General features: G+C 37.9%; 2 protein-coding genes across 9 annotated transcripts in view; both read right to left on the bottom strand.

Annotated features, from left to right (window-relative positions):
- The window catches only part of ARPC5 (actin related protein 2/3 complex subunit 5), a 1,051,210-nt gene extending 1,042,931 nt beyond the window's left edge, over window positions 1-8,279 (bottom strand). The window contains exon 1 of the mRNA XM_050766000.1: window positions 8,270-8,279. The gene's annotated coding sequence lies outside the window, so the exon portion shown is untranslated. The remainder of the gene's footprint in view (window positions 1-8,269) is intronic.
- A 3,742-nt stretch (window positions 8,280-12,021) lies between these two features.
- Window positions 12,022-27,403, bottom strand: part of EDEM3 (ER degradation enhancing alpha-mannosidase like protein 3) — a 70,815-nt gene continuing 55,433 nt past the window's right edge. For 4 of the 8 annotated variants that reach the window (XM_050765888.1, XM_050765893.1, XM_050765890.1 and 1 more), the window contains exons 19-21: window positions 25,659-25,844; window positions 24,316-24,363; window positions 13,354-17,310 (exon numbers count right to left, since the gene is read on the bottom strand). In XM_050765888.1, the coding sequence (XP_050621845.1) occupies window positions 16,901-17,310; window positions 24,316-24,363; window positions 25,659-25,844 (644 nt within the window). In that variant the 3' untranslated portion in view covers window positions 13,354-16,900. Of the gene's footprint in view, window positions 13,235-13,353; window positions 17,311-24,315; window positions 24,364-25,658; window positions 25,845-27,403 lie in introns of those variants that run through there. The other 4 variants (XM_050765891.1, XM_050765895.1, XM_050765892.1 and 1 more) reach the window with 2 other exon arrangements.

Below are 27,403 nucleotides of genomic sequence, written 5' to 3'. Positions count from 1 at the left end.
ACTACTCTATTTCTATCTAAAATAGGATGGAATGATCACTGCCTCCCTGAGTTTCCCACTTTGTCCAGAGCTCTGAGAGAACCCCGCCAAGCCTCATTTAAAACACTCTCCCCTGGAGAACTGACTTACCTGGAGCTCGGCCTCTGGGGGCCCACACTCTGGGCTGAATGATAAATCTGGGGCTGGTCTGAGAGTCAGTTTGGCCTTCAAACTTATCAGCACTGTTCCTCGTTGTTTTTCTGTACATTTTTAAAAGGGCTGCCTACCCTTTTCAGAATCGATGAGCAAAATCTCACATCCTCATGTCCATCTGGTGCTCTGTATTGTGTCCGAGGCTACTGCAAAGTGATAAAAACTAGGGCTCAGTTTTGAAAGGAGAGGCAAGCGAGGCGCCATTGTTGAAACAGGCTTTCCAATTGGAATTGTTAAGACTGAATTTCTTTTTCTCAGCAGGGCTTGTGTAGAGAGCTCCACACCCCACTTAGTGTAAACAGCAGGTTCTTATCCCACAGTCAAGTAAAAAAGAAAGATAAGCAGGTCAGATCTCAGATACTTGCAAAGAGGGTTACAAAGAGAATAGCTTGAGCACATATTGCACAGAATAAAAATTGGCTGGTCCAGTGTTTGTATTTCTGGAGGGTGGGAGGCGGAGGGAGGGAGGGAGGGAGAGAGACAGAGAGAGAGAGAGAGAGAGAGAGAGAGGTGTTTCTAATTCAGACCTGCAGTATAATTTCACCATCTGCTGGAAAGAGTCCCCATGACACGAAATTCTGCAGTTTCTCTACCTTCTCACGCCCCCACACTGTTTCCACTCCATTGCTAGGAGAGGCTGTCTAGAACTGGAGAGTTTTGAGAAGCTGTTGGTGGAGGAGTCGTTTTTTTACATATCGCCTCCTGTGCCCCAAATCTTTTCCAGAATCTAGGGGAAGGAAGGACAAGGCAGTTTTGTTATTGTTGTTTGTTTGCTTTGAGGAGCATTCTTCTTTTTCTGAATATAAAAGTAATACATCTGACAATGCCTAGTAAGGATATGGAGACATAGGATCTGTTACACATTGCTGATGGGACTATGTATTGATTAATGCAACAACTTTGGGAAAATACTATCTTTTTATTATTAATTGACAAATTATAATTGTATGTATTTATGGGGTATGATACGATGTTCTGATACATGTATACAATGTGAGATGATTAAATCAAGTGAATTAATAAATCCAGCACTTCTAATACTTTTTTAATGGTGAAAATGACATGCCATTGCAAAATTATAACTGAGACAGGGAAAGATATCTGACCTAACCAACTCCATCTTGCCTCTAACCTCCAAGCTGTCCCTGTTCAGTCCTCAGCGTAGGCCAAACTAACTTTGGGAGGAACTTAGCTGATAGTTTAAAACAAAAATGGCAACAGCCCTTTCCCAAAACAAACCTCTTTCTTGCGTGGGGACTAGATTGCCTTTGTAGGACTAGCAAATTAGTCAAAAGATTAGAAATTATGGTTTAGGAGTCATGCTGCTGGAGGCTACAAGATTCTGAGCACTCCCCACATTGCTCCTGGGGATAAAATCACTATTGTAAAACCTAAGACCAGTGCTTGAGATATTTTGCAGACCTCACACCTGATGAATCAGCTGGCACCACCCAGATTGAAAAACTGGCTCATCTGATCTTGTGGCCCCTACCCAGGAACTGACTCAGCGCAAGAGGACAGCTTTGACTCCCTGTGACTTCATCTCCAACCCAGCCAATCAGCACTCCCAACTCACTGCCCCCAGACACCAAATTATCCTTAAAAATTTGGATCCCCCTTGGGGATACTGATTTGAGTAATAATAAAACTCTGGTCTCCTGCATGGCCAACTCTGTGTGAATTACTTTTTCGCTATTGCAATTCCCCTGTCTTGATAAATTGGCTCTGTCTAGGCAGCGGGCAAGGTGAACCTGTTGGGCAGTTACAAAAATACTTAAAATCTACTCTCTTTGCAATTTTCAAGTACACAATATGTTGACTGTAGTCACCATATGGTGCAATTGATCTCAATGAGCATATTCCTCCTAACTGAAACTTTGTACCTCTTGACTAACATCCCCCCATTTCCCCCAGCCCCCAGCTTCTGGTAACAACCATTCTACTCTCTGTTTCATTGAGTTTGATTGTTTTAGATTCCACATATAAGTGAGATCATACAGTGTTTGTCTTTTTGTGCATGGCTTATTTCACTTAACATAATGTCCTCCAGGTCCATCCATGTTGTCACAAATGACAGAATGCTTTTCTTTTTCAAAGCTGAATGGCATTTCCTTGTGTATATATGCCACATTTTACAATCCATTCATCTGTTGATGGGCACTGTGGTTGAATCCATATCTTAGCTATTGTGAATAATGCTGCCATGAACGTGGGAGTGCAGGCATCTTTTCAACATGCTGATTTCAAATCTTTTGGATATATACCCAACAGTAGAATTGCTAGATCATATGGCTGTTCTATTTTTAGTTTCTTGAGGAACCTCTATACTGTTTTCCATAATGGCTGTATTAACTTACACTCCTACCAGTAGTACACAAAGTTCCCTTTTCTCTACATCCTTGCCAACATTTATCTTTTGCCTTTTTGATAACAGCCGTTATAACAGGTGTGAGCTGATATTGTGGTTTTAATTTGTAATTTCTCTAATAGTTAGTAATGTTAAGTATATTTGCATATATCTGTTAATGGGATTGCATCAAACCAAAAAGATTCTGCACAGCCAAGAAAACAATTAACAGAGTGAAGAGACAACCTATGGATTGGAAGAAAAGATTTGTTACTACCCAAAGCAATCCAAAGTCAATGCAATCCCCATCAAAATACTGGCTGGGTGCTGTGGCTCACACCTATAATCCTAGCACTTTGGGAGGTCGAGGTGGATGGATCACTTGAAGCCAGGAGCTCAAGACCAGCCTGGCCAACATGGTGAAACCCCACCTCTAAAAAAAAAAAAAAAACTAGCCAGGTGTGGTGCATGCCTGTAATCCCTGCTATGCAGGAGACTGATGCACAAGAATCATTTGAACCCAGGAGGTGGAGGCTGCAGTGAGCTGCGATTGTGCCACTGCACTCCTGCCTGGGTGACAGAGTGAGACTCTGTCAAAACAAACAAACAAACAAAAACCAATAACATTCTTCACAGAAATAGACCAAAAAAAATCTTAAAATGTTTTAAGACCCCCAAATAGTCAAAGCAATCCTGAGCAAAAAGAACAAACCTAGAGGCATTATACTATCAGACTTCAAAATATACTACAAAGTCGTGGTAACCAAAACAATATGGTACTGGCATAAAAACAGACACAAAGACCAATGGAACAGAAAAGAGAACCCAGAAATTAATTCACATATCTACAGCCAATCGATTTTTGAAAACCATACCAACAGGAGTTCAAGACCAGTCTGACCAACAAGGTGAAACCTTCTCTCTACTAAAAATACAAAAATAAGCCAGGAATGGTGGTGGGTGCCTGTAATCCCAGCTACTTGGAAGGATGAGGCAGGAGAATCACTTGAACCCGGAAGGTGGAGGTTGCAGTGAGCCAAGATCAAACCACTGCACTCCAGCCTGGGCAACACCGTGAGACTCTGTCTTAAAAAAAAAAAAAGATGAAAAATAAAAATAAAAAATAAAATACAATAAGTTTATAAGTTTGGCTAAGTATTCTAATTTGTGTCAACCTCCTCGTCTGTAAAGTGGGGGTTACATAATAACAAATATCTTAGATGATTGGTTGTCATGGAGAGTAAATAAAATAATGAAATATTCCTTTTAAAGGAATAACATGGTATGTAAATTTTATTTGTTTTCAATAATGCAACAAAAAAGAATAGCTCCCATGGCACACACTTGTATTTCCATTAAAAGTTCAGACACAGTACTGAGTCATTTAATTTTCACAGCTTGACAGATGAGGAAGATAGTCCTTTATCATCTTCTAAAATATTCTAAGTAACCTTGTAATTATATGCATTCATATTCAGTGGATATTGATTAAATGTCTATTACACATATTTTAAGCACTTTTATGTGCAATATAGTGAAAAAAACAATAACTTAAAATTTTTTCACACCTTTATTCCACTCTTAAAAATTTATCCTAAGGAAATCATCAAAGATGGCACCCATATTTATTGTGCAAACTGCTTATTGCAGGTTTGTTCATGATAACAAAAAATTGAAACAACCAGAATAAATGTATACAAAGGATTAGTCAAATAAATTATCATGCATATGTTAAATGTATACAACTCAGCTATTAGAAACATATTTTCAAAGATTACTTTATCATGTGGAAAAACATATGCAATGTTAAGTTTAAAGAATAAGACTACTGTTTAAATGTCATGATTATACTTTTGTTCAAAAATATGAATTAGAGAAAACAGCTGGAGGGAAACATACCAAAATTTAAAAGCCATTTATGATCAAATTCTCAGCAAATTAGAAATAGAAGGGACGTTACTGAACCCGAAAAAGGGCATCTCTGAAAAGCATACAATTAACATCATATATGACAATGAAATACTGATTACTTTCTCCCTAGTTTCATGAATAAGGTGAAGAATGTTCACTCTGACCTCCTCTATTCAACATTGTACTAGATGTTCTAGCCAGTTTTATGAAGCCAAAAAGAGAAATAAAGTCATTGATAGAGACTGGAAACGAAAAAGTAAAACTGTCTTTTCTTGACAGACAGCAAGAAAATCCCAAAGAATTTACAAAAAAGTTACTAGAACTAATAAGTGAATTTTACAAGGTTGTATGACATAAGTCAATATAAAAAATTAATTATATCTCTGTATATTATCAACAAACGATTTGAAAATAAAATTTAAAAACAATTCCAGGTGATCATAAATACTCAGGACAAAAGATATGCAAAAACTCTACATTAGAAGCTTCAAAATATTATTGAGAGATGTTAAAGACCTAATTAAATGAATTCCATGTTCATAGAATGAATGACTCATTTTTTTATTTGTTTGTTAAGACAGGGTCTTGCTCTTTCACCCAGGCTGGAGTGCAGTGGCACAATCATGGCTCACTGCAGGATGTAGCTCACTGAAATAGCTCAATAGCAAGAAAACAAACAATCTGATTAAAGAATGGGCAAAGGACCTGAATAAGCATTTCTCAAAAGAAGACATACAAATAATCCTATATTTTACACTATGACAAGCATTTCCATCCCTAGGTCCATCCCTCAACCTCCCCAGGCTCAAGTGATTCTCAACCTCCTGAGTAGCTGGGACTACAGTTGCACATAGGCACACCTGGCTAATTGTTGTACTTTTTGTAGAGACAAAGTTTTGCCATATTGCCCAGGCTGGTCTCAAACTCTTGAGTTCAAGTGATCCGCTCACCTCGGCTTCTCAAAGCGCTGGGATTAAAGGTATGAGCCACCATGCCCAGTTGACTCTAGGTTTTAAAAAGCGTCCGTTCTAGATTAAGTACAATTCTAATCAAAATTAAATCAGGCATTTTCTTTTTCTTTTTAAGAGATGGGGTTTTGCTCTGTCACTGAGGTTGGAGCTGTGATCAAAGGCACACTGCAACTTCAAACTTCTGGGCTCAAGCCATCCTCCCCCGCCAGTCTCCCTGGTAGCTGGAACTAAAGGCTCAAGCCACCATGCTTGGCTATGGTTTTTTGAAGTAATTGACAAGTCTACTCTAAAATTTATGTGGAAATGCAAAGGAACTGAAAAGGGGCTGGAAATAGGCTGAAAAGGGGCATCAAGATTGAAAGTAACAAATCTTGAAATAACAGACCTGAAAATAACAAAATTGGAGGACTCACACTACCCGATTTCAACAGTTACTAGAAACTATAGTAATCAAGAGGAAGTGAAAGTTGCATAATTGCCATGAGAACCTACTAATTTGATGTTACTGTATAGATACTCTTTAAGGTTCATTTTAATGTAGTCAATCATTTCTTACCTCAGGACAATAGTAGGCTATCTCTGTTAAAAAATAAAAACAACCTTATTTATTTATTTTTGTGGGCCTTAGAGCGTACCACAGTATTTCCCAAAGTAAAATTCACGTACCACTGGTCTGAAGATCCTTTTAAGTGGTACATGAAAAAATACATTTAGTTTTTAAATAATTGTGTGTTTAAAAATGATTCTGTGCTTAAAGTTACAAAGACCATTTTTCTATTAACGATGGTCATATAAAGTTTCCTTCTGACAAAAAAGCAGATGGATTTATGGACTAATACAGGAGTGCTAACACCTCATTCGGACATTAGGCAGATTTAGACCCTCACCCCCACCCCGGCACTGGCAGAGAAAGAAAACCTGGGCTTCCCCTCATCCACACACTCCTTCCCCTCCAGGCCTGAGACTGCTTTCACTACAAAGTCAAAAGTACCAGGAAGGGTGTTTTCCACAGACAGGTAGGCTGGCTCCCAACTCACCAATCAGGTAACAGAAAGGCAAGCCAGGGGTTTGCCTTAAGGAGGGCCTTCTCTGTGGACACACAGGGAGTAGGAATCAAGTGTCTCTGTCTCTGTCTTTCTAACACACACACACACACACACGCACACACACACACGCGCACACACACGCACACACACACACACGCGCGCACACACACACACGCGCGCACACACACGCGCGCACACACACACACACGCACACACACACACACACACACACACACACACACACACACACACGCACATGCCCTAGACCTCTCAGCATCACCTCTTCCCCAGCCTCCCAGGGCCCAGGTGTTGTTTCTGTGTCTCTGGAGACCGAATGTAGTGGCTACCACTACACTCTCTTATTAACAGATTGTGTGCGATCCTGCCATGAATTCAAAGCTCCAACTCAAAGTCCAGGGTATGTGCATCTGACTGGCAGAATTAAGCAATGAGCCTGTCCCAGGACTGCAAGGGAGGCTGTCGAAGTAACTGTATATGAAAACCTTTATTTCTACAATGGTGTTCGTGTGGTTGTTGGGGTGGGGCCCAGTAACAGAGGACATAGAGGAAAGCATATTGGGCAGACAAAACTAGCATTCTATAGAGGAGAAAACCGAGTCTCAGAGAAGTTAGGTAACTTGCTAAAGTCACGCAGCGAGTAACTAATTCTGCATTTACAAGATCAAATACTTTTTAATCAAGCTCTGGTATCTAGAGCCTCAGGAATTCTGGTTCTTATACATGAGAGAGAAAATTTGGGAGAAAATAAAAAAAGAAGCAACAACAAGATGCAAGCCTCAAGAACCAAGGAAAAATGATGCCCTACTCTCAATCTACAAGGCTGTGTGTGGTCCAAGCCTACACCAGCGAGATGCTCTCCTAACTTGTCCAGAGGGATGAGTTGTGCAATGTCGGTTTTTGATGGTGAGGTTAGAATTCCCAGGAAAGCAGCTTTGTTTGTTTTTCTTGTGAAGCCAGCACTTTATTGGAATAATTGTCTTGTTTCTATTCAAAGTCCTCTTTACCTCTATTCCCATAATTTTGAGCTTTTTTCTGGTTTTTGGAGATTGTACAAAGACACTGGCACTTTGCAATCTCCTCCCTCGGGCTCTGGGTGTGCCACACACTCTGAAACACACACTTTCCATGGTGGCGGTTCTCCAGGCTGTCGCCTTGTCCATCTCTGCCAGCGCTATCGGGAGGTAGCTGGAGGCCCTGTGCCGGAGAGCTGGCTGGCATCCCTGCTTGGCTGGCCCACTCCTGGAGATTCTCAGGACGGTGACCATGAGAACAGGCTGATGTCCTGAGGACGTGCGCTCCCTCATGTGCACTTTGCCTCATGCTGAGAGTCAATTTCTTACTCCTGTCACAGAAAAGCTGTGTAAGCAATTCAGACCACTCCTTGATCCTTTCTCCCCCTAAACGCTTCTGAAAGCTCATTATTGTTTCAAGGGCTATTTTTCTGCCATCTTTTGAGAGACTGAGACAATTAGGTCGGTTTCAGCAGGTGGATACTCTTCCTGAATCTCTACCCAGAGCTATCAGAAGTCAAAGGATACATCACCTGGCCCAAACTGCCTCAAGCAGTTATCCAGAACTGATTAACACAGAACTTACACGTGAAACTCAAGCATAGCAATCCGGAGGGAAGGACGATAAGAGGAGGGGACTGAAAACATATTTGCATGTGGCACTTTGTACAACAGCCAATGGTAGCAATTGCGCTGCGTTCTCACAGTGAGTTTGGCGGTGAGCCACCTGCTTTCAATACAGCCATCCTTTGAAACAAGTTCTATTTTTATCCCCACTTCACAGATGAGGAAACTGAGAAATTCATTTCAAGGTCGTACAGAGTAAGGGCTGAGGCTGAGATTTTAAGCTCAGCAGTCTGGCTCCAGGGTCTGTCCTCTTTTTCTTGTATTGATACACAATATTTTCATACTTGTGGGATACATGTGACTTCTGTTATGCATAATAAAGGTTGAGAACATGTCAACTGCCCTCCCCTAGATCTTTGGTGCCACCACTGGAACCTTCCAGGAGCCTTCTTTTTCCCTGCATCTACCCTCACACACTTGCCTGTTTAATTTAGCCAGTGTGTTTCTTTGGTTTCAGTTAAAACTCCACTGCTAAGCCTGTTTTCTCATCAATAAAATGGGAATAACAAAGGTATGTGTCTCATAAAGGTCTTACAAAAGCATAAGTTCTAAGTACCTGATAAATGTAAACATCCATTAATGAGCATTATTATTACAAAAGTAGTAGAGTTTCACAGAGGACTGATTTTGTTTTTGTACCCACCCCCGCAACCCGTCGCCCAGGTTGGAGGGCAGTGGTGCCATCTCGGCTCACTGCAACCTCTGTCTCCCGGGTTCATGCCATTCTCCTGCCTCAGCCTCCTGAGTAGCTGGGAATTACAGGTGCCCACCACCATGCCTGGCTAATTTTGTATTTTTGTAGAGACAGGGTTTCACCATGTTGGCCAGGCTGGTCTTGAACTCCTGACCTCAGGTGATCCACCTGCCTCGGCCTCCCAAAGGGCTGGGATTATAGGTGTGAGCCACCATTCTCAGCCTCACAGAGGTTTAGAAAGTACTGGCTTAAAGTGAGATGCCTCTTACTTGGTTAGCCTAGAATTTTCCATTATTGCCTTACCAATACAGAGATAAACAGGTTACCATTCTTTCCTGTAGCTCTTACTCAGAATTTCAAACTTAGAAATGTCACGTTTAGTGATTTTGGTCTAAAGAGCACCATTTTTGCCATCACCACAAAGCTTAGGAACCCTTGACTTCAAGACCCACAAGAGGGCCCACCAGGCAAAGGATCTGTATCTCAGTCTCAGCATTTTGAGCTCTGCCCACACTTAGGTTAATTCAGATGAACACACAAAAGAAAGTACAGGATGTATTCTTTCATTAATGAGTTTATTCATCAGGAAAGGAAGAGAATAAATGCTGCTAATCAGAATAGCCAGTTTTCAGAGAATTAAAAGACAGTTTTGCTTGAATGTGCTAAAAGTTTAAATGAGGAACAATACATTGTCTAAGTAGTTTTTACACTGTATTCAGTGGAACCCTAGAGTTTTGCCAAGGCGTCTCAGGGGCAGCTCTGAAGTTCTGATGTTAGTAATTATCCCTCTGGCTGAATGTTAACTTAAACAGAGTGGAGGAACTCAGGCTGTAAGGCCTGAGGACGACTGTGAAGCAGCTGTGCCAGAACCTCCACGCTGCCTGAGTACAATCAGTTGTGGAGATGTGTGACCTTGGTCAAGTCACTTCCCACCTCCGGAGTCTGTCTTCTTCTCGTCCAATGAGGAGAATCAACGGCCTGACAACTTAAAAAATCTTTTGGCTCTAAAATTCTGAGACCCTTACATGAGTTGTGCTCTCTTCAATGTTTACTTCCAACAACAAAAAAAAGATTTTTAGGACTACCTTCATACAACTGTCTTCAAAATTGGCACATCGTCTCTTTGACATTTCTGTGATTGCAAATCCTAGCCCTTTCAGGATAAATGTGATTTGGGGAAATGACAGAAAACATCCACTCATTCTGAACCAGGTGTTTCATTCAATTCACCCCACAAGAGCTTAGTGAGTGCCTTTCAAGAGCTAGGCACTGGCAGAGGTGACACAAAAGTGACGAGGCCCAACTTTTCCTTTTTTCAAGCCGCTCCCAGGCCAGTGATAAGCTGGTAAAACACATACATGGGTTTCTTGCGTGGTTTGTAGATGTTTCCTACGTGGAGCCATTGTGACAGGAGATGATGAAATGTTGGAGCCAAGGATCAGAGAAATTGGTAGTTGCCTTGGAAACAAGACTTGTCTCTCGTATCTACCATTTTGAAGTCTGATAAATATCCTCAAGAGACCATAAGGCCTGAAGCTGTAAGCAGTCCTTTTTCCTCTTCCCACCTCTTTAGGAAGTCACTCTCTAGCCCCTCACCATAACTTTTTCTTCATAAACTCATTGTCCTTTTTATTTACTTTATTTTCTACCTTCTTTACTACATTTTGTCCATTTGTCCACTACAACCACCCCAGGTCCTATAAGTACCTCCAACTCCCAGATGCCTTTGATAGCTGACTGTTTGGCAGGTGAATGTTGTTTGTAAGGGTATCTGAGTCAGCCTTCATGGCAGCCATACTACACACCCTTGGTTCAAATAGATTAATTGTGCATAGTTAGGAGAGTCAGTCTGTATCTCAGAAATCAGGCTAATCTAGGTTCAAATCCCAGGCCCATCTACCCTGCTCTGTGGCTTTGGGCGAGCCGCTTAAATGAAATTATAGGTATCTTGCAAGGTTGCCATATGGATAAGGAATCATATAGAGCACTCAGTGTATGTTAATGCCTAGTGAGGGTTCACAGAGTGGTTCTGACTGGGTGCGACGGCTCACACCTGTAATCCCAGCACTTTGGGAGGCTGAGGCGGTCAGATCACTTGAGGTCAGGAGTTCAAGACCAGCCTGGTCAACATAGCGAAATCCCATCTCTACTAAAAATACAAAAATTAGCTGGGCATGGTGGCGCACGCCAATAATCCCAACTACTAGGAAGGCTAAGGCAGGAGAACTGCTTGAACCCGGGAGGCAAAGGTTGCAGTGTCCCGAGTTTGCGCCACTGCACTCCAGCCTGGATGACACAGTAAAACTCTGTCAAAAAAAGAAAAAAAAAAGTGTTGGTTGCTTTTATTATTAGGATATTATTAGGACTGCAAGGAGGATACTAGTGTTCATATAGCTTATTAGACAGCTGGCCTGGACCAGTCCTCTTTGAGGTGTTTCTGGAACTTGAAGGAACCACTGCTGAGCTGAGTAGAAGCTTACAGATATACCCTAGGGGAGTATGTGGCTTGGAGACAGCGAGCCACCAGGAACCACAGAAGGAAGAAGGTGGGGTGAAGTTGAGTCAGCAGTCTGGCCAGACCAGTTGATGGAAGCAAGACCTGAGCTGGATTCAAGAGAGAAACTTTCATTACCTCAGGTTAAAGATGGTCTCAAAGGTTGACATTAGAAAACGTAGAAAGGTGAAGCCAGGCGTGGTGGCAGGCGCCTGTAATCCCAGTTACTTGGGAGGCTGATGTGGAAGGACTGCTTAAGGCCAGGAGTTCAGAGCTGCCGGGCACTATGTCCTCACCTGTGAATAGCCACTGCACTCCAGCCTAGCCAACATAGTGAGACCCTGTCTCAAAAACTTTTTTTAAAAAGAGTAATTGTAGGAAGGTGAATGGATGTCCCCTTTCCATTGACCTACTTGATTAAAAGATTAATCTACATTTAAAAAGCCACTTAATTACCACCAGGGCCATTAAGACATAAGAAAATCTCAACAGTTGAAAGAGGTCTGTGGTGCATATGATAAATCTGGAACTGGAAATTGGTGAATGATCCTCTAAAAATGAATGGGGTCTTCCTTGTATGTACACATGTGGAGGTAAGGATCTGACAGCTTGGAGGTTGCAAACTGGAGACCTTTGCTGTCACGTATATTTTGTTTAACTCAAACAATGTTTTAAAGTAAGATTTCACCGGAATTTCTGGTTTTTCTCAAATATTAAAAGATGGAGCCCCACAGTCTTCCATAGCAACGGTCTGCCTTGCACCAAGTACCCACTGCCTCCTGTGGATATTTGGTGGGGTAGGGGACTTCAGAAAAGGTTGCTAAAACCAAGAAACTACTTTTTAGGGGTTTCAGGCTATTTGCCACTCCATCCTTGAAATGCTGTCTTGGTTTTTATACACTGCTCCAGCCTTGTTTTCCTCCCACCTCTCCAACTGCTTTTTCATTCCCTTCTACAAATGTCCTTCCTCCTCTGCTGTCCCCAGATTCTAGGAATCTCAGGGCTCTATTTTAGATCTCTTTTTCCTATTCCACCCAGTTTTCTTGGTAAACCTCATCTCCTCTCAAGGTTTTGAGTCCCAGCCAAATGCTGCTTATGTCCATGGTAGGTGTGCAGTACATATGGGACTGGTTGAATCGTGCAGAAACACGAGATAGGAGGATTCTGGGGGGATTTTGTTTTTGAGACGGGGTCTCCTATGTTGCCCAGGCTGGTCCCAAAGTTCCGGGCACAAGCAATCCTCTCAACCTCAGCCTCATGTGGAGAGGGGATTATAGGTGTGCACCACCATGCCCCACCTGGTGTGTATTTTTCATGTTCTCTTCTATTCTTTCACTGACCTAAACTACTTATTTTTAAAATCATAATGTTTATTTTGGAAACTTATGAAAATACTGACATATACAAATAAGGAAATAGCAATTGCCTATAATCCAAGATAACCACTGTTAGTATTTTGGCTATTTAACTAGACCCTCACTCCATGATTTCCATCACTCTCTATCCCCTCACCATAATTTTTTCTTCATAAACTCATTGTCCTTTTTATTTACTACTTTATTTTCTATCTTCTTTACTACATTTTGTCCATTTGTCCACTACAACCACCCCAGGTCCTATAATGGTGCCTGGCATACAGAAGGCATGCATGCACTTAGTCTTTGTTGAATAAATGAGTCAATGTCATTATATATGTGTGTGTATATGTGTGTGTGTGTGTGTATGTGTATGGAGAGAGTGAGCAAACACTGGATTATACTTTATATACAATTCTAGAGTTTTATTCACTTACCATTACCTTTGTGCATGTTACTGACTTGTTGAAAACCTTCAGTGATTTCTTAGAACAAGGTCCAAAATCCTTACTTTAGCCCACAAACTTGGGTTTCTACAGCCTAAAATGTCCCCAGAATTCACTCCCCTGAGGATAAAATGAAAGTTTAAAAAAAAAAAAAAAGGAAAACAGAGTGATAAATATCAAGACATAAAAGTATAAAGATATGCACAGTGATTCTAAAAATTCAAATTAAAACTAAACCAGAATATTTACATATTTTATTAAATCTTTACAATCAGTAATTATAATCAAATACACAATTATATACAGGATTATATACATTTTGCCCAGACTTTTACATCACAGTACATAGTTTCCCTTAGAAATATTGTATACATTTATCATCAAACAATAAAATCCAACAACAGTAGTGTTACAGCACCTGTTAGTACAGACATCTTTTTCATAAATTACATCATAAGAAAATATACGGCTGTAAATTGGGCTTTTAAAAATGTCTTTTATAAAATCTGAACATACAATATTTCATTCACAGAATGTTTTTTTTTTTCTATGTTCTGACTGAAGCCTTGTGCATAAAACGACCGGCTGGACTATTTACTAAATTCTAACCCCCTTCTCTAAAATTATAAGCAGTATTTGAATTACTTATGCTGAGCTTTCTTCATGATGAATTTGGCATGGGGTTTGGTGAGAGAACAAATGTTGGCTTTACTATAAAAAGGTTGTGTGATGGTAATTTAAATTTTAAAAACTTCTTGAGAGAGTAATTATATTAGTGAAGTTAAAATCAGAAAGTGTACAATTTTTCATTTTACTAATACTGTAAAGAAAAAGGGAGATATATAATGCCAAGAGTTAATTTGTTCTGAAACAATTATACTCTTTTTGGAAGCCTATTACAATTTAAGAAGAAAAAAGAAAACCTGCCCAACAAAATATCCCATACCAAACATATCTAGTAAATTACAATTCTTTCACACTTAAAACTTTATGGGAAAAGTATTGCAAATAAGGGCATATCATTTCAATGAACTTTTATATGCAGAAAAAAACTCTAGCTATTTTTAGTAGGTAAACAGGTTTTTAAAACTTGAAAATACCTGAATTAAATACTTGCTCTAATATCTCTTAACTTGCAGCTACAATCCTTACTTGATTCCAGATTTGTAAACATTATATAAATGTTTCTTACTCAAACAATTTTATGGCTGTGGTGATCACTTCAGCTATATTTCTAAGCAGTCAACATTTAACTGAGGTAGACCAGATGTTTCTAAATTGGGGTTTCATAGAATCCCCTGAATCTTTAGCAAGTTACTAAAATGTCTATAAAAGGTAACTAAAAAACAAAACTTTAAAAAAAAAAAAAAACTAATGCCTTTGGAATTTTTAATGAACTAAAAAACTACTTTGTGGCAGTATGTCAAGTAAGTAAATGAATGTAGAGTCAATTACAACGCTGGAGTTTTTCAGATGAACATTATATCCTCTTTTTTAAACTCGGGAAATACTAAGTATAATTCCTTCTGGGTATTAAGAAAAATTGGTTAAATTTTTTCCTTTTCTTTCTTTCTTTTTGTTTTTAAGGATTTACTTTTCTAAACAAGTGAACGATTTGCTTCTAAGCGTCGATGAGGCAACACCTCCCTCTAATGGCCAAAGGAAGAAAGTGGCAGTAAGCTGACTTCCAATGTGTCACACAATCCTTCGTGTCATTAAGTTCTCCTTGTTGGAAAAGAAATTAGGTTGTTTTGATAACTTAAAAAAGTTAGATTTAGACAACAATGGCTTTCAGCCACAAATACAAAATCAAATCCATGTATATAAGGCTTCTGTAATCAATGTCTTAGAGGAACATCTGCTCATTTTCTCCAAGCCCCAGTCCTACAAATCAAGGCAAGTCAAGTAATTAAGCTTCAGCTATTTTGGCAGCTTGCAATTAAAATGAACAAAGCACTATGTCTATCCTTCCATATACTGTATATATTATAGTTCTATCTTGTTACATCAAATCTCACATGCAGAGAGACTAAAAATATCCATTTTGGTTTCAGGTATAATTAAAAGCCAATAAGGGTCTTGCATACTATTCTTTTTCCCCCTCCCCAAAATGAATTCTCCATTAGATTTACTACTCCCTGACTCAATTATATTTACCTGGAATATCTGAATGCAGGTATTTATCCTCTCAGAAAAGAATATGTTTACCTGGGATCTAAACATACTGTACACGAATATACATAACTACAATACAGCACTGCTGTTTTTAACAGCTCCACTTACAGCTCACCAGTACCTCACAACCGTGTTTTAGGAAAAAGTTTTGTGTAATGTTATGGTAAAGAGAAGAAAATTACGTCTCTTAAATATTCCTTTAGAACTGATTCAGGCAAGTTTTAAAAATAAATAAAATGAATAAAGCCATGATTTCAACTATAGGGCTGTCTACAGGCATCAACAACAAAATTTAAAAATTTTTTAAACTTAAATGTGGCCAGCACCAGACTACAACAACAACAACCAAAAAGAAAGGGGGCGGGGGGATTCTTATTAAGCTATATGGCTATATGGCTAGTTGTTACTGTACTTTTTTTTTTAAACACAGGTCACCATAGACTAATTTTCAAGTCCATATCAGAAGGAATATCTGTTAAAAACAAAAACAAAAACCATGATTCAACGGAAAATGTGACAGACTCCTTAGGTGCAACTTTAGAAACCTAAGTTTCAAAGGAGAAAAACAGTAGTTACTCCAGGAATTTTAAATCACTAACCACAGTTTTATCATGGCTCTGTAAGATAGAAAAATGGAACAAAATGTATATAGCTGTTGGCGATATGAGCCTTGTGGCTCAAATTGCATACCAAACATGGGATGGAGTAAGGCTGATGGCTAGAGGTAATCACCTCTAAGAGAAATGAACTGGAAAAGATTTATAATCTACCCTACAAGGATATAATGCTAGGTTCCATTTCAGAGTAGTCATAGCTTTCCCTATGGAAGGCCCAATGGGAGGTTCATATTGCAACATTATCGTTTCTCCCTTACTCCATTTTTCAGAAGTATTAAGTAAGCAATCTCCACAATATATTATATGACCTTTTTACCTGGTCCCACTGATTAGTCTTTATGCAGAGAACTCACTGAGAAAATACACTGGCTTCACCTTTGGTTTAAATAAAAAGGACATTGTTAAGAAGGAAAAAAAATCAAGTCATCTTGATCATTTGTCACTAAATGAAACAAGAGAAAGCGATGAGCAAAGACTGTTTTCACCATAAATGCATTTGCTTCATAACCATTTAGGTCACTTAGAGTGTTTTGTGAAGGCAGCATAATCAGAATGCCACAATACCCGGATGCATCTTCCCAAAAGAGCCTCTAACCCCCAAACCAAGAAAGGCAAGCTTCCTTTAATTAGAAGGCTATCCAAACTTCGATTCCCCACTCCACTACTAAATGAATTCTGTTTCTTGTCTATCCAGAGACTACAGAAATCTGCTTCCCAGGAATGCTCAGTAATCTTTCCCTGGCCTGAGGTGGTGCAGTGCTGCATTTGAAGGGGGAACTGTGGATTTCCATTTTTGATGTGACAGTTTTAAACAAGGTCAATTCTAACACAGCATGCTCCAGATTCCTACCATAACTACACCAGTCAGAACGTGGTTGTTCATCACCATACTTAAAGCCTCCCATTAGAAAGCCTGCTTAGTATTAGGGTGTCTATTAACCACACACAGTTTACCTTTTCTTTTTAAATACCTACCAACAGATTGTTTAGCAAGTCATAGCTCATCCTTCTCCATCATTTCAAATGCTTCTATATCTTCATTCCAGTCTGCTAATATGGAGTCTATAGGCTGGACCTTTTTACCCCAGCTAACATTAGGATTGGAATCTTCCTCAGTTTCTGATTGTTCTTGAAGCTGGTTATCTAAATCTGTACATTCACCATTAAGATTTGTAGTCTCATGGTTTTCTGTGGGATTAGAAGTCTGTTCGGAAGGGGAAATGCTTGCAGCATTGTCCATATCTGCTGGAGATAATGATTCTGGGTGAGAGTTTAGAGAATTTTCCTCAGAAGACTCTTGATCGACCAAATCAACCTCCTGAGAACTTGATGAAATCTGTTCAGCACTCTGATTCTGAGAATCATTTTCAGAGGATGGCTGTTCTTCATTTTCCATTTCAGGATCTGTGTAAGAAACAAACAAACCTCACGCTACTTCTCTAAAAAAAATGTACTATTACACTTTCCAAAGCATATTGGTTTTTGCAAGAAGATGAAATAAAAAGTGAAACAGAATCATGTTAATGCAGAACAGTGAGCATCAGCACTGAAATGAAGACTGTCTTCATGCAGTCACATTTTCCTATAGATTCACTGTGCAAAATGTGTATTAGAAAATAAACGTTCTTCCAAACTGGAAGGAATGACAATAACTAAGACTGACATGAGTGGACATGAGTAAGCCAAGAAGTAAACTAACCAATAATAATATTAAAATACAGAGAGATTTGCAATGTATGGCTAAAATTTATTAGATACCTAAAGCTTACGCATGAGAACATATTAAACAGAATCAATTTTAAACAGCATATATCATTGCGATATTTTAAAATAATATTCCTTTGAAAAGTGAAATTCCTACTCAGTAAGCCATAAAGATGCAGATAACATAGATTTTTTTGAATGACTAAGGGTATTAATGTGATTGATCAGAAATATTTTCACAAGACAAGAACTGAGATTATTTACAAAATTCTATTACTGTAGGTCTATGAATTATAAGATACAGTCATTCTAAAATCCACTGGAAGGCTGAAGAGTGGGTTAAACCTCTTATAATGAATATACAGTGAAACCACTAGAGGCAATTTATTTAGGGTTCCTACAAGAAAGTGCTTAAATAGCATCGACGCCTACATGCTACATCCTGTTCAGTCTCTGCCTCTGTGATGCAGTCGGCCAGCAAATCTCTTCCAAGTGATCATTCTGCATAGTGCTAGGGATAAAATGAGGGGCAACACCAAATGCTATACCTGCCCTTATGGGTCTTACAGTCCAATAGGGGAAAAAGATGTTTATTATACAAATAATCACGGAAAATAAATAGAAAACTCAACTGTGACATGTTACAAAAGAGAGATACGGATGTTGGATGCTCAAGTCCCTTATGTAAAATGACACAGCATTTGCATATAACTGACACACATCCTCCCATGTACCTTAAATCATCTCTAGATTATAATACCTAATACAATATAAATGTTACACAAATCACTGGTATACTGTATTGTTTGGAGAGTAATGACAAGAAAAAAAAGTCCATGTATATTCCACATAGATGCTTTTTCCTTCTTGAATAATTCCTGTCCACAGTTGGTTGAAACCATGGGTGCAGAACCCACAGACACAGAGTGACAACTGTAAGGAGATTTGAGAAGTTCCTTCAGAAAGTGACACTTGAGCTGAGGTTTAAGTACAAGGTAATATGTCAAAGAAGGGAGGGAAGAGGATTTATTTAAAAAACAGAAAAACCAAAGGAAACGCAGACATGCAGGAAGGGGTGGGTGGGTACCACTGGGGCACAGAAAACAATTCCCCAGAATATGGTGCTTCCGCATGCTGAATGCTTGGACAACTGAAAGGTCTCAGAAAGAAGCCTCAGATTCGAAGTCTGTCTCTGACCTTCCCCTGCCTCCCTGTCTCTCTGATCCTCTTTCCTGAAGCAACTGGGGGGATTCTCTCTGAAATTTTCTTATCTAAGGAAGCTTCTTTTGAAACAAAATGAAATTGTCTCTAGAATCCCTCCCTAGGACTCTCATCAAATAACCAGAAAAAAATGAGCCATCAGAGAAGAGCAGAGACTGCACGTCCTCACCACACCCAGAGAGACTTTTCTTCTGTTTTTCTGGGGACAGCTCCGAGAGATTAACTGGGGGACTTTATCTAGATACTATGCAAAGAGAATCCTTTACCAATCATTGTCTGCGCATTGGGCCTCTTCATTCCCTAGTATTCCTCTTCCCTAAGAAGAGGGTATTTAAGCTTCAACCACCTGTCCCCTTTCATATTCTGTATGGCTCCTGTGCACACACGTACACATAATAAAATTATTACGCTTTTCTCTTGTTAACCTGTTTAACAGGGATGTCAGCTATAACTCTTTATGATGGGGAGGAAAGGGATCACCCCTTTCTGCCCCTACATCGAATATATATTCACCCTGATGAGGTGGGATTACCTGACTCTGAAACTTTACATTCTTAGGGTTTTTTTCTTGGTCGGGGCAGGGGGGGATTGGAGGGTTGGATTGAGGAGTTCCACACAATCTCTGTCTTCTAAGCTGTGAAAAAGTACAATTTAATTAGGCAATTAGGGAAACCAATGGTGCGGACCAAAGAAAGAAGGTAGCTGGCTACTTACAGCTTATTTATCCTAGGTTCCCTAAATTCAAGAGAGAACAAAAAGAAAAACCTCCAAATTTCTATCTAGATTGTATTATTCCAGATTAGAAAGAGAGGAAAAGGTGTAGGGTTGTTTTACCTGGTAATGAAGATTGTGCTTGTGATCAAAAACTCTCCTAGGGTTACATATACAATATTATTTTGGGACTGTAGCTAATGCAATCGGACAAGAAAGTAGAATAATCAATGTAAATATAGAAAAAGATCAAATTATTTGTATTTTCAGATTGTGATCGTATACTGTCAAAGCAACTCTAATAAAAAAAAACTATTAGAATTGATAAAAGAATTTGGTAAGACTATGCAAATACCAATAACTCCTTTGTAGTAACAATAACTAGCTAAAAATATAATCATTAAACCTTTTCATAATAAAAATAAAAGCTACAAAATACAGAATTAAATTTATTGTAAAAGGTATAAGACCCATATTGCTTAATACTATAAAATCATAATGAGAACACAAAACAAGATTTGATTAGATTTATAGGTATATTCTTAAATGAAAAATCTTAATATTTAGCATTTTCCTAACTTATATGTAAAGTATGCAATTATATAATTTCAAAATGAATCTCATTTGTACTTCTTGTTTTTTTAGAACCAGATACAATTAATTTAAAGTTTCTAGGGAACAGCATATGTCAAAGAGAAGTCAAGAAATTCTAAGAAGAATCAGTGAGGGGAGAATTGCCCTATCAGAGAATAAAATTTACTCAAAACAGCAAACTGTTTTATTATTGTCACAGGAATAAACAGATTAGTAGAACAGAAGGGTAAGTCTAGAAGCAGATCCAACTATGCAAGAATATTTGATATATAGCAAAGATGGTAGTTTAACTGAAGGAGAAATTAGTGGTTTGCTTCATAAGTGGTATCTAGAAACTGACAACTCAATTGGAAAGTAAGACTCCTAACTTATGTTTTAAAATTCCATATGATTTAGAGACCAAAATGTAAAAAACTGTAAAAACGCCAGAAGAATTTAGGAAAATATTATGTAAAAATAGGATGGAGTGATCTTCTGAAGTGAGACAGGAGACCCAGGAGCCTTAAAGGAATTATTATTTCTGATTACATAAAAATGTTATGAAAGTTACATGAACAAAGTGAAAAGATGACATGTTGGGAAAATTGTGTGTGTGTGTGTGTGTGTAACCTGTCTCTATAAGTGTGTCTTTTCTAGATAATTTACAGAATCTCTATTTCTTTATGAGTATGCATGTAAATATAGGAAAAGAAATGCACAGACAGACAGAGAGGTCCTATAAAATATCTAGAAAAGACACACAATCTTATTTAAAGAAGGCAAAATGTATGACTAGGCAATCCATAAGGAGAAAAAACAAAAAATATACCTATAAAGGGAAATATGCTGACTAAAATAGGAAGAAACATGTACTTTCATATCTTGCTGGAAGGGATGTGAATTGCTACAAGCTTTTTTGGAATGCATCTTGTAACATCCATTAAAATGAAAAAGACCCATATCCTTTCTGCCAGCATTCCATTTTAGTAAATCTCAAAATTCTAGAAAAAAGTATGCATATCTAAGAAGATATGTACAAGAACATTACCTACACCATTGTATATAGTGGCAAAACAAAAACCTGGAAATAATCTGGATGCCTAATAGTGACATGGTTAAATAAATCATGGTACTGTCATAATACAAAACATAATGTAGCTTTCAAGAGAATAAGTTATGCTATCCTACTAGCTTGGAGGAATGTCTTTAATATAGCTTTAACTGCAAAAGGCAAGTTACTGAATGATACATATATTTAGAAATGTATAAAGCACGAAGAAAAATATAAAAGACTACACATCAAACTGTTAACATTGGTTGGTTATCTCGGAAAGATGAGAGATTATTTAAAAGCTTTTAATACACCTCTGGATTGTTTAATTTGTTACAAGTTTAATTTTATAAAGTTTCTAAAAAGATACCAATAACTATTCTATGCAGCGCTATAGGAAAGTCACCCGGGGCCAACTAAATGTAAATACAGAGAAGCAGAGAGAGAGAGAGAAGAACTTTGAAGAAGATGCCCATAGAAGAATAGATTTTGGTTTTCGCAAGCTGAAGGAGCTATAGAACTAGAAATAAAAGCGACAATCAGGAAAGTAAAAATGGCAGTTAGAGGACTACAAAAACATAGCAGAGTTAAAGTCTGCCAGATTGCTACAAATCTTGATCCTAAGGTGCCTGTTTTCACCAGTATGTGAGATCAAAGTCCTAAGAGCATAACAACCACAATATTAAACTCAGGAATGGTACATCAGAAATACAGAAAGAAATAAGGGAGAAACTCTCAAAATACAAAGGAAAAAAACCAGTATGCTTTAATAATGAAAGGGGAAGAGAACCTTGGTAAAGACTTAGAGATTGGATGTTATACAATCATTCATTCATTCATTCATTCATCTGTACATTAAATATTTACTGAAAGCAAGGAATATAGAGATAAGAAGCAGGTAAAGAACTATTTAAGTATCATAGTAGAACTGTATTAAAAGGACACCCTTAAATTTTACCTAGGAGAATTAAGAAAAATTTCATAAAGAAGGTGGAATTTGAAATTTAGGATGTCTAAATGTTCTTACAGAGGAAACAGGGATTGATAGGGAACTTCCAGAAAAAGGGAAGAGATGGTGCAAATGTGAAAATGCATGAGAAAACATGCCTTGGTTGGAGAAGGGAAGGTTAAGTATCAATTCTGCTAAGAAGAATGTTTCAGATGTTTCTCTCCAGGTAGAGTTCATCGGCATATGTACTAGATTTTTCTCCTAGGAATCAAATCCTTTCCAACAGCAACTTAAGGTCTGTGGTTCAGCTGTAGAACAGATTCATCCCAATCAAGTTCAGTGGGGGATAATCAGGAAAAGTGACCCTGCCTGACTTAAATCAGAGCATTGCAAAGGATGGAACCTTCCCCCTCCCCCCTCCATTTTCTCTGTCTGGCTCTTTACCAGACAGACACAAATAGAGTGGCTTGAAAGCATTTGTCTAGAGCCCTTAAGGCGCTATAGGCTTACCCTCTAAGTTGCAAGCATGACAATATACTGGAACTTAAAAATGCTGCCCCCGTGAGAAATACTACTGAAAAAAGGAAATTTACTCTTAATTGTAAACTGCTTCAATTTGGACCTAAAGGTAACAACACATTGCCTTTGTTTGTGGGCACAGGGTTGGAATAATTAAGTACCTTTACGAACTGAAATTTTGGAAAACTGAAACGCTGACCGATATGATGCTGAAAATTCTGTTCAACAATAGACTGTGGATAGCTTAACTTTCAGAAGTGTCACAGGTTTGACCTCAGGAAGCAACATCACTTGATAAAATGCTGATGCTTTTTAGCTTCTAAAGAAGAATGTGTGTTAAGATAAACAGAAAATTTCTGCTAGCAGAACAGTTTCAGATATGTCTATATGGCATGGACTTATCAGAGTAAGAAGACAGGAGTGAAGGCTTTTTAGGGGCTTCTGTTTTCTGTATTAATATATGAAAAGGACTGCTTAATCAGCACTGTGTGACTTCATAAGGAAAAACATGTATTGTGGAATAAGATTTCTAGAAAAGGCAATCTGGAGAACATTTTATTGTTCAGATTTTAAGGATGTTATTTACTGCACTTATATAATCCGTTAACTAGTATCCGTGATGGTACAATATGGCCTGATACATAGCTGGGAGACAGAAGAGGGGTGCTTTCTGAATCTTGTTCAGTATTTCTCAAAGTGTAGCTGAGGAAGCAGCTACAACACAATCACCTGGGATGTTTGCTTGAAGTTTCAGATTCTGATTCCCAGTCAGAAAGTCTGAATCAGAAAGTCTGATTCAATATTTGGAGCAGGACTCAGGAGCCAACACTTTTAATAAGTGTTATCTGTTGATTCTGATGCAGGGGAGAAACACTGATGTATGTGGTAACGATATAGGACAAATGATAACCACTACAGACTGTGTAGTCTCTTAGGATATTATCCTAAATGAATAAATTTGTTGATTTCATAACACTATTATCACTGATTTGTTACATTAATAAATATTAACAATTATACTGTATCTTGTTGCTAATCAATATAGCTGTACAGTTCTATAAAGAGCTATTACACAAAAAAGTGGCTTTTCAATACTTACATCAAAAGATCACTCTATAACAATCACAGTTCAGTAAATTTATAGACTAAACTTTTCAAAAAGTATCTTTTAAATAATGCCCTTTTAATGCAAGGTCCTTAAGGGGATACTGTTCACCAAGAATTTTTATTTTCTGGTAGAATTAATCATGTCTCATACCCTTTCTCTGGTATAAGAAGCACATGCTTTACCATAATCCTATAGTCCTAACCCATGTACCACACACACACACGAGCTTTTAAAACAAGTCAACACTTTAAATATTTTACATTGTGTTCAAATAAAAAGTGATCAAAGTAATAAATACCAAAACAACAATGCCTTTGTTAGAGTGACTCTTGTATGGACACAGACATAGAATTCATCTATTATATGGGATGTATAATTATTAGAATTTGTTACGACAGGATCGATTAAAAATTATTATGTGACAGCTGACTAGACATGAAAATAATCTAATTATGTTACACAAGATATTATCATGGTATCCACTGAAACAAAATTATATATGTACTTGTGTGTACACACACACAATACATATATACATATATAATTTAAGGCTTGTTAACGCAAGATACTTACTACTATTAATAATGTAGCTTGGAATCATTTTACCTTTTAATATTGCTGCTGAAATTCCAGTGGTGGCACAAAATAGGAGGGAAAAAAACAAATGCATTAAAGAGTTACACGAAATAATAAAAAGTTACATGAAATAATAATTTGCCTATGTTAGATGTGCCTAAATGCATATATGTAGGCAAGAAGATTTGAGTTTAGAAAAGGGCCCAGGAAAAAAGAAATCAGGTATACAGAGGATTTAAGATTAGAAAACTTTTGTATTCTGTTCTGTTTTCATCTATACATTGTTATATACAAACAACCTACTTGCTCACTCCATTGCTCTTAAATAATTGACATTTCAAAGAATCTCAAAGAAGAATAAAGCAATACAAGAAGACAAAACTAGGCTAGCATGATTATGCTAGCATAATTATCACCAAACTTTTTTTTTTTTTTAAATGTCCCACTTGGAAGTCACACAGAATTGAATCAGTTTCCTACATATCTATCAAATACCCCAGGGGATGTCACAACTCTGTACTATTATACAACCTCATCTATTTAAGGGTATGGGAGAACTTTAGCTCTCTCTTCACGTCTCTCCAGCAGACAGGAAAGACTGCTACCACGAGCAAGATCTGAAGGCTCACCTTCCCTCATTTCTCCTCTATCCTTGGGTGTGAAACTATGTAAGAATACTATGAAAGCCTTGCATTTATATAGTAATCTGGGTTTCAAAGAGATTTCAAATTACTAACAAACATTTTGGCCTGCAGAGGACTATCTACTCTCATAAATTAAGACATGCTATCTTGTTTTTCAGAAACAGCCATTTGTAACTCTTACAAATATCCATGTGATAGACTTAGACCTCATTGGGAAGAAGCTGCTAGATTTCTATTGCCTTCACCAAGACAGCAGTCATTTGATTACAGGTGGCCTGTTGAGACCAACTACTATCATATTGTATACAACATTCTATACATGTCTTCTTATTCCTTATAAAAGACATGTAAGATGTAGTATCAGTGAAATCACATGGTGAACATTTCCGGATGTTAAAATGGCTTTCCTGAAGTAGTCTCTTGTATTTTTATCACCTGAACAGACTCATGGCAAAAATTACAAATTACACATAAAAACATATTTCTAAAAACATCCTAACTCAGAAAACAAAGCAAAATAAATGTTTTATTATTCTTATTTCCAAAACAAAAATATATTTTGAAATCATCTTCTAAAAATTTTACTTGTTTTCCCAGTGAACCTCAAAAAAAATTTTTTTGTGACTCATTCTTGTTATCAAACTAGCAAAATTAATACTAAGCTGCATAAAAAAACAAATAGTATTTGACTTTTACCTCGATCTTTTGCTTTATCAGAAAGGAGCACTTCTACCTCCTCATATTCCCGGATGGCATCCAGGATGATACTTCCTTCTTTGCTGAATAAGAACAGCATGGGGATCTTGATGTCATCCGTATCCTTTCCATCACCTGCCATCTGGAACAGAGGGGCAGTATCACTGCTGCTCCCCTCATTGTCATCTAGCCAGAAAATAAATACAGCAAACATCAAAACATCCAGCCATTAAAAAGATCTATCTACCAATTGTTACTGATTTTTTTTACAATGACAGAATTAATTTTATGCATCGAGAACCATAAAAACCAACATAACTTTTGGACCCATTAATTATCATAGAATTGTATCCAAAGGAAATAATTCAAAAGAAGCAAAAAGCCCTATGCCCAAATAATTTTACTAAACTATTTATAATTGTAAACAACTGCATACCATTATAAGTAAGTTATAATGACCTACTTGATAGGACACACAGAATAATAATACATTAAAAAAGTAGAATACAGAATTCTATGATTATGACTATAAAAATTTCATATGCTTATGGAAAAGCCTAGAAATGAAAAAATTCAATGACTTGGATGACAGTGACAGAACTATGAATGAATTTTATTGTTGAAAATTTCCACTACTGTCATGAGTACATTGTTTTACCAAACTAAAAATGGACATTTCTTTTTTATATAATGCACACAAAGAATAGTTATGACTATAGTGCTTCTTCCTCTATAAGCTAAACAGTATTGCTATTTTGCACTGGTTAAATAATAGTACTAGAACTATTAGTAGTAGTACTAGCAATATGCTGTGCTGTTTTACTGGAGATGATAATCACAACCACCTCCAACTCGCATGCCAGTCTCCCAGAAGAAACTGTCTGTCCTGTCTCAGGGTGCTCACTCTCATAGGTCCTGCTAAGTGCAGAATGCATGACCCATCCTTTTGGTAATAATTGATTAGACAAAAGATGGCTACCTGACCCTGAGTCTCTCTGGGGGACCTAGAACTGGCACACAGAAAGACTGTTTCAGTTAGCAGGGGGAAATAGCTCAGTTAAATGACACAGACTTGGGGCTGAGGCTGCAAACTAGAATGGCCATTTTGGAACTGATGAACAAAGAGAGAGCAAGCTGGTGAGAAGCTGGAAAATGAAGCAGAATTGCAAAGAGGAGCAGGGAAGAAGAGTTCAGAAGAACCCAGAGGTAGAGATATAAAGAGAAAAGTGAAAAACATTCACTATCATGGATCCTGATGATTTTTAGTTCCCACTTCTACCTCCTGGTGAATCCTAGTTGTATTTGTACGGTTGAATTCATTGAAAATAATCCATTTCCATGTAGTGAAAAAACTTCCCTTCTTAAACCAACTTAATTATCTCCTGCAGTCACATGATTTCTAAGATAATTCGTACTTCTAACCCTTGCAACAAAAAACAGCTAATTCCTAATTTATTCATTTACATACAATTAAAACAAATAAAAACAAAATGCTTTGTCAGAAACAAAAAACTTAGGAGAAAGAAAGAAAGTTTCTCATTAAAAATTAAATTTTTGGCTGGGCACGGTGGCTCATGGCTGTAATCCCAGCACTTTTGGAGGCCAAGGCAGACAGACCACTTGAGGCCAGGAGTTTGAGACCAACCTGGCCAACATGGCAAAATCCCTTCTCTACTAAAAATACAAAAATTAGCTGGGCGTGGTGGTGCACGCCTGTAATCCCAGCTACTCAGGAGGCTGAGGCA

This window comes from Macaca thibetana, chromosome 1, assembly GCF_024542745.1.
Source record: "Macaca thibetana thibetana isolate TM-01 chromosome 1, ASM2454274v1, whole genome shotgun sequence".
NCBI lineage: Eukaryota > Metazoa > Chordata > Mammalia > Primates > Cercopithecidae > Macaca > Macaca thibetana.
Note: the sequence above shows the minus strand (reverse complement) of the source record. Positions and strands in the feature narration are given on the sequence as shown.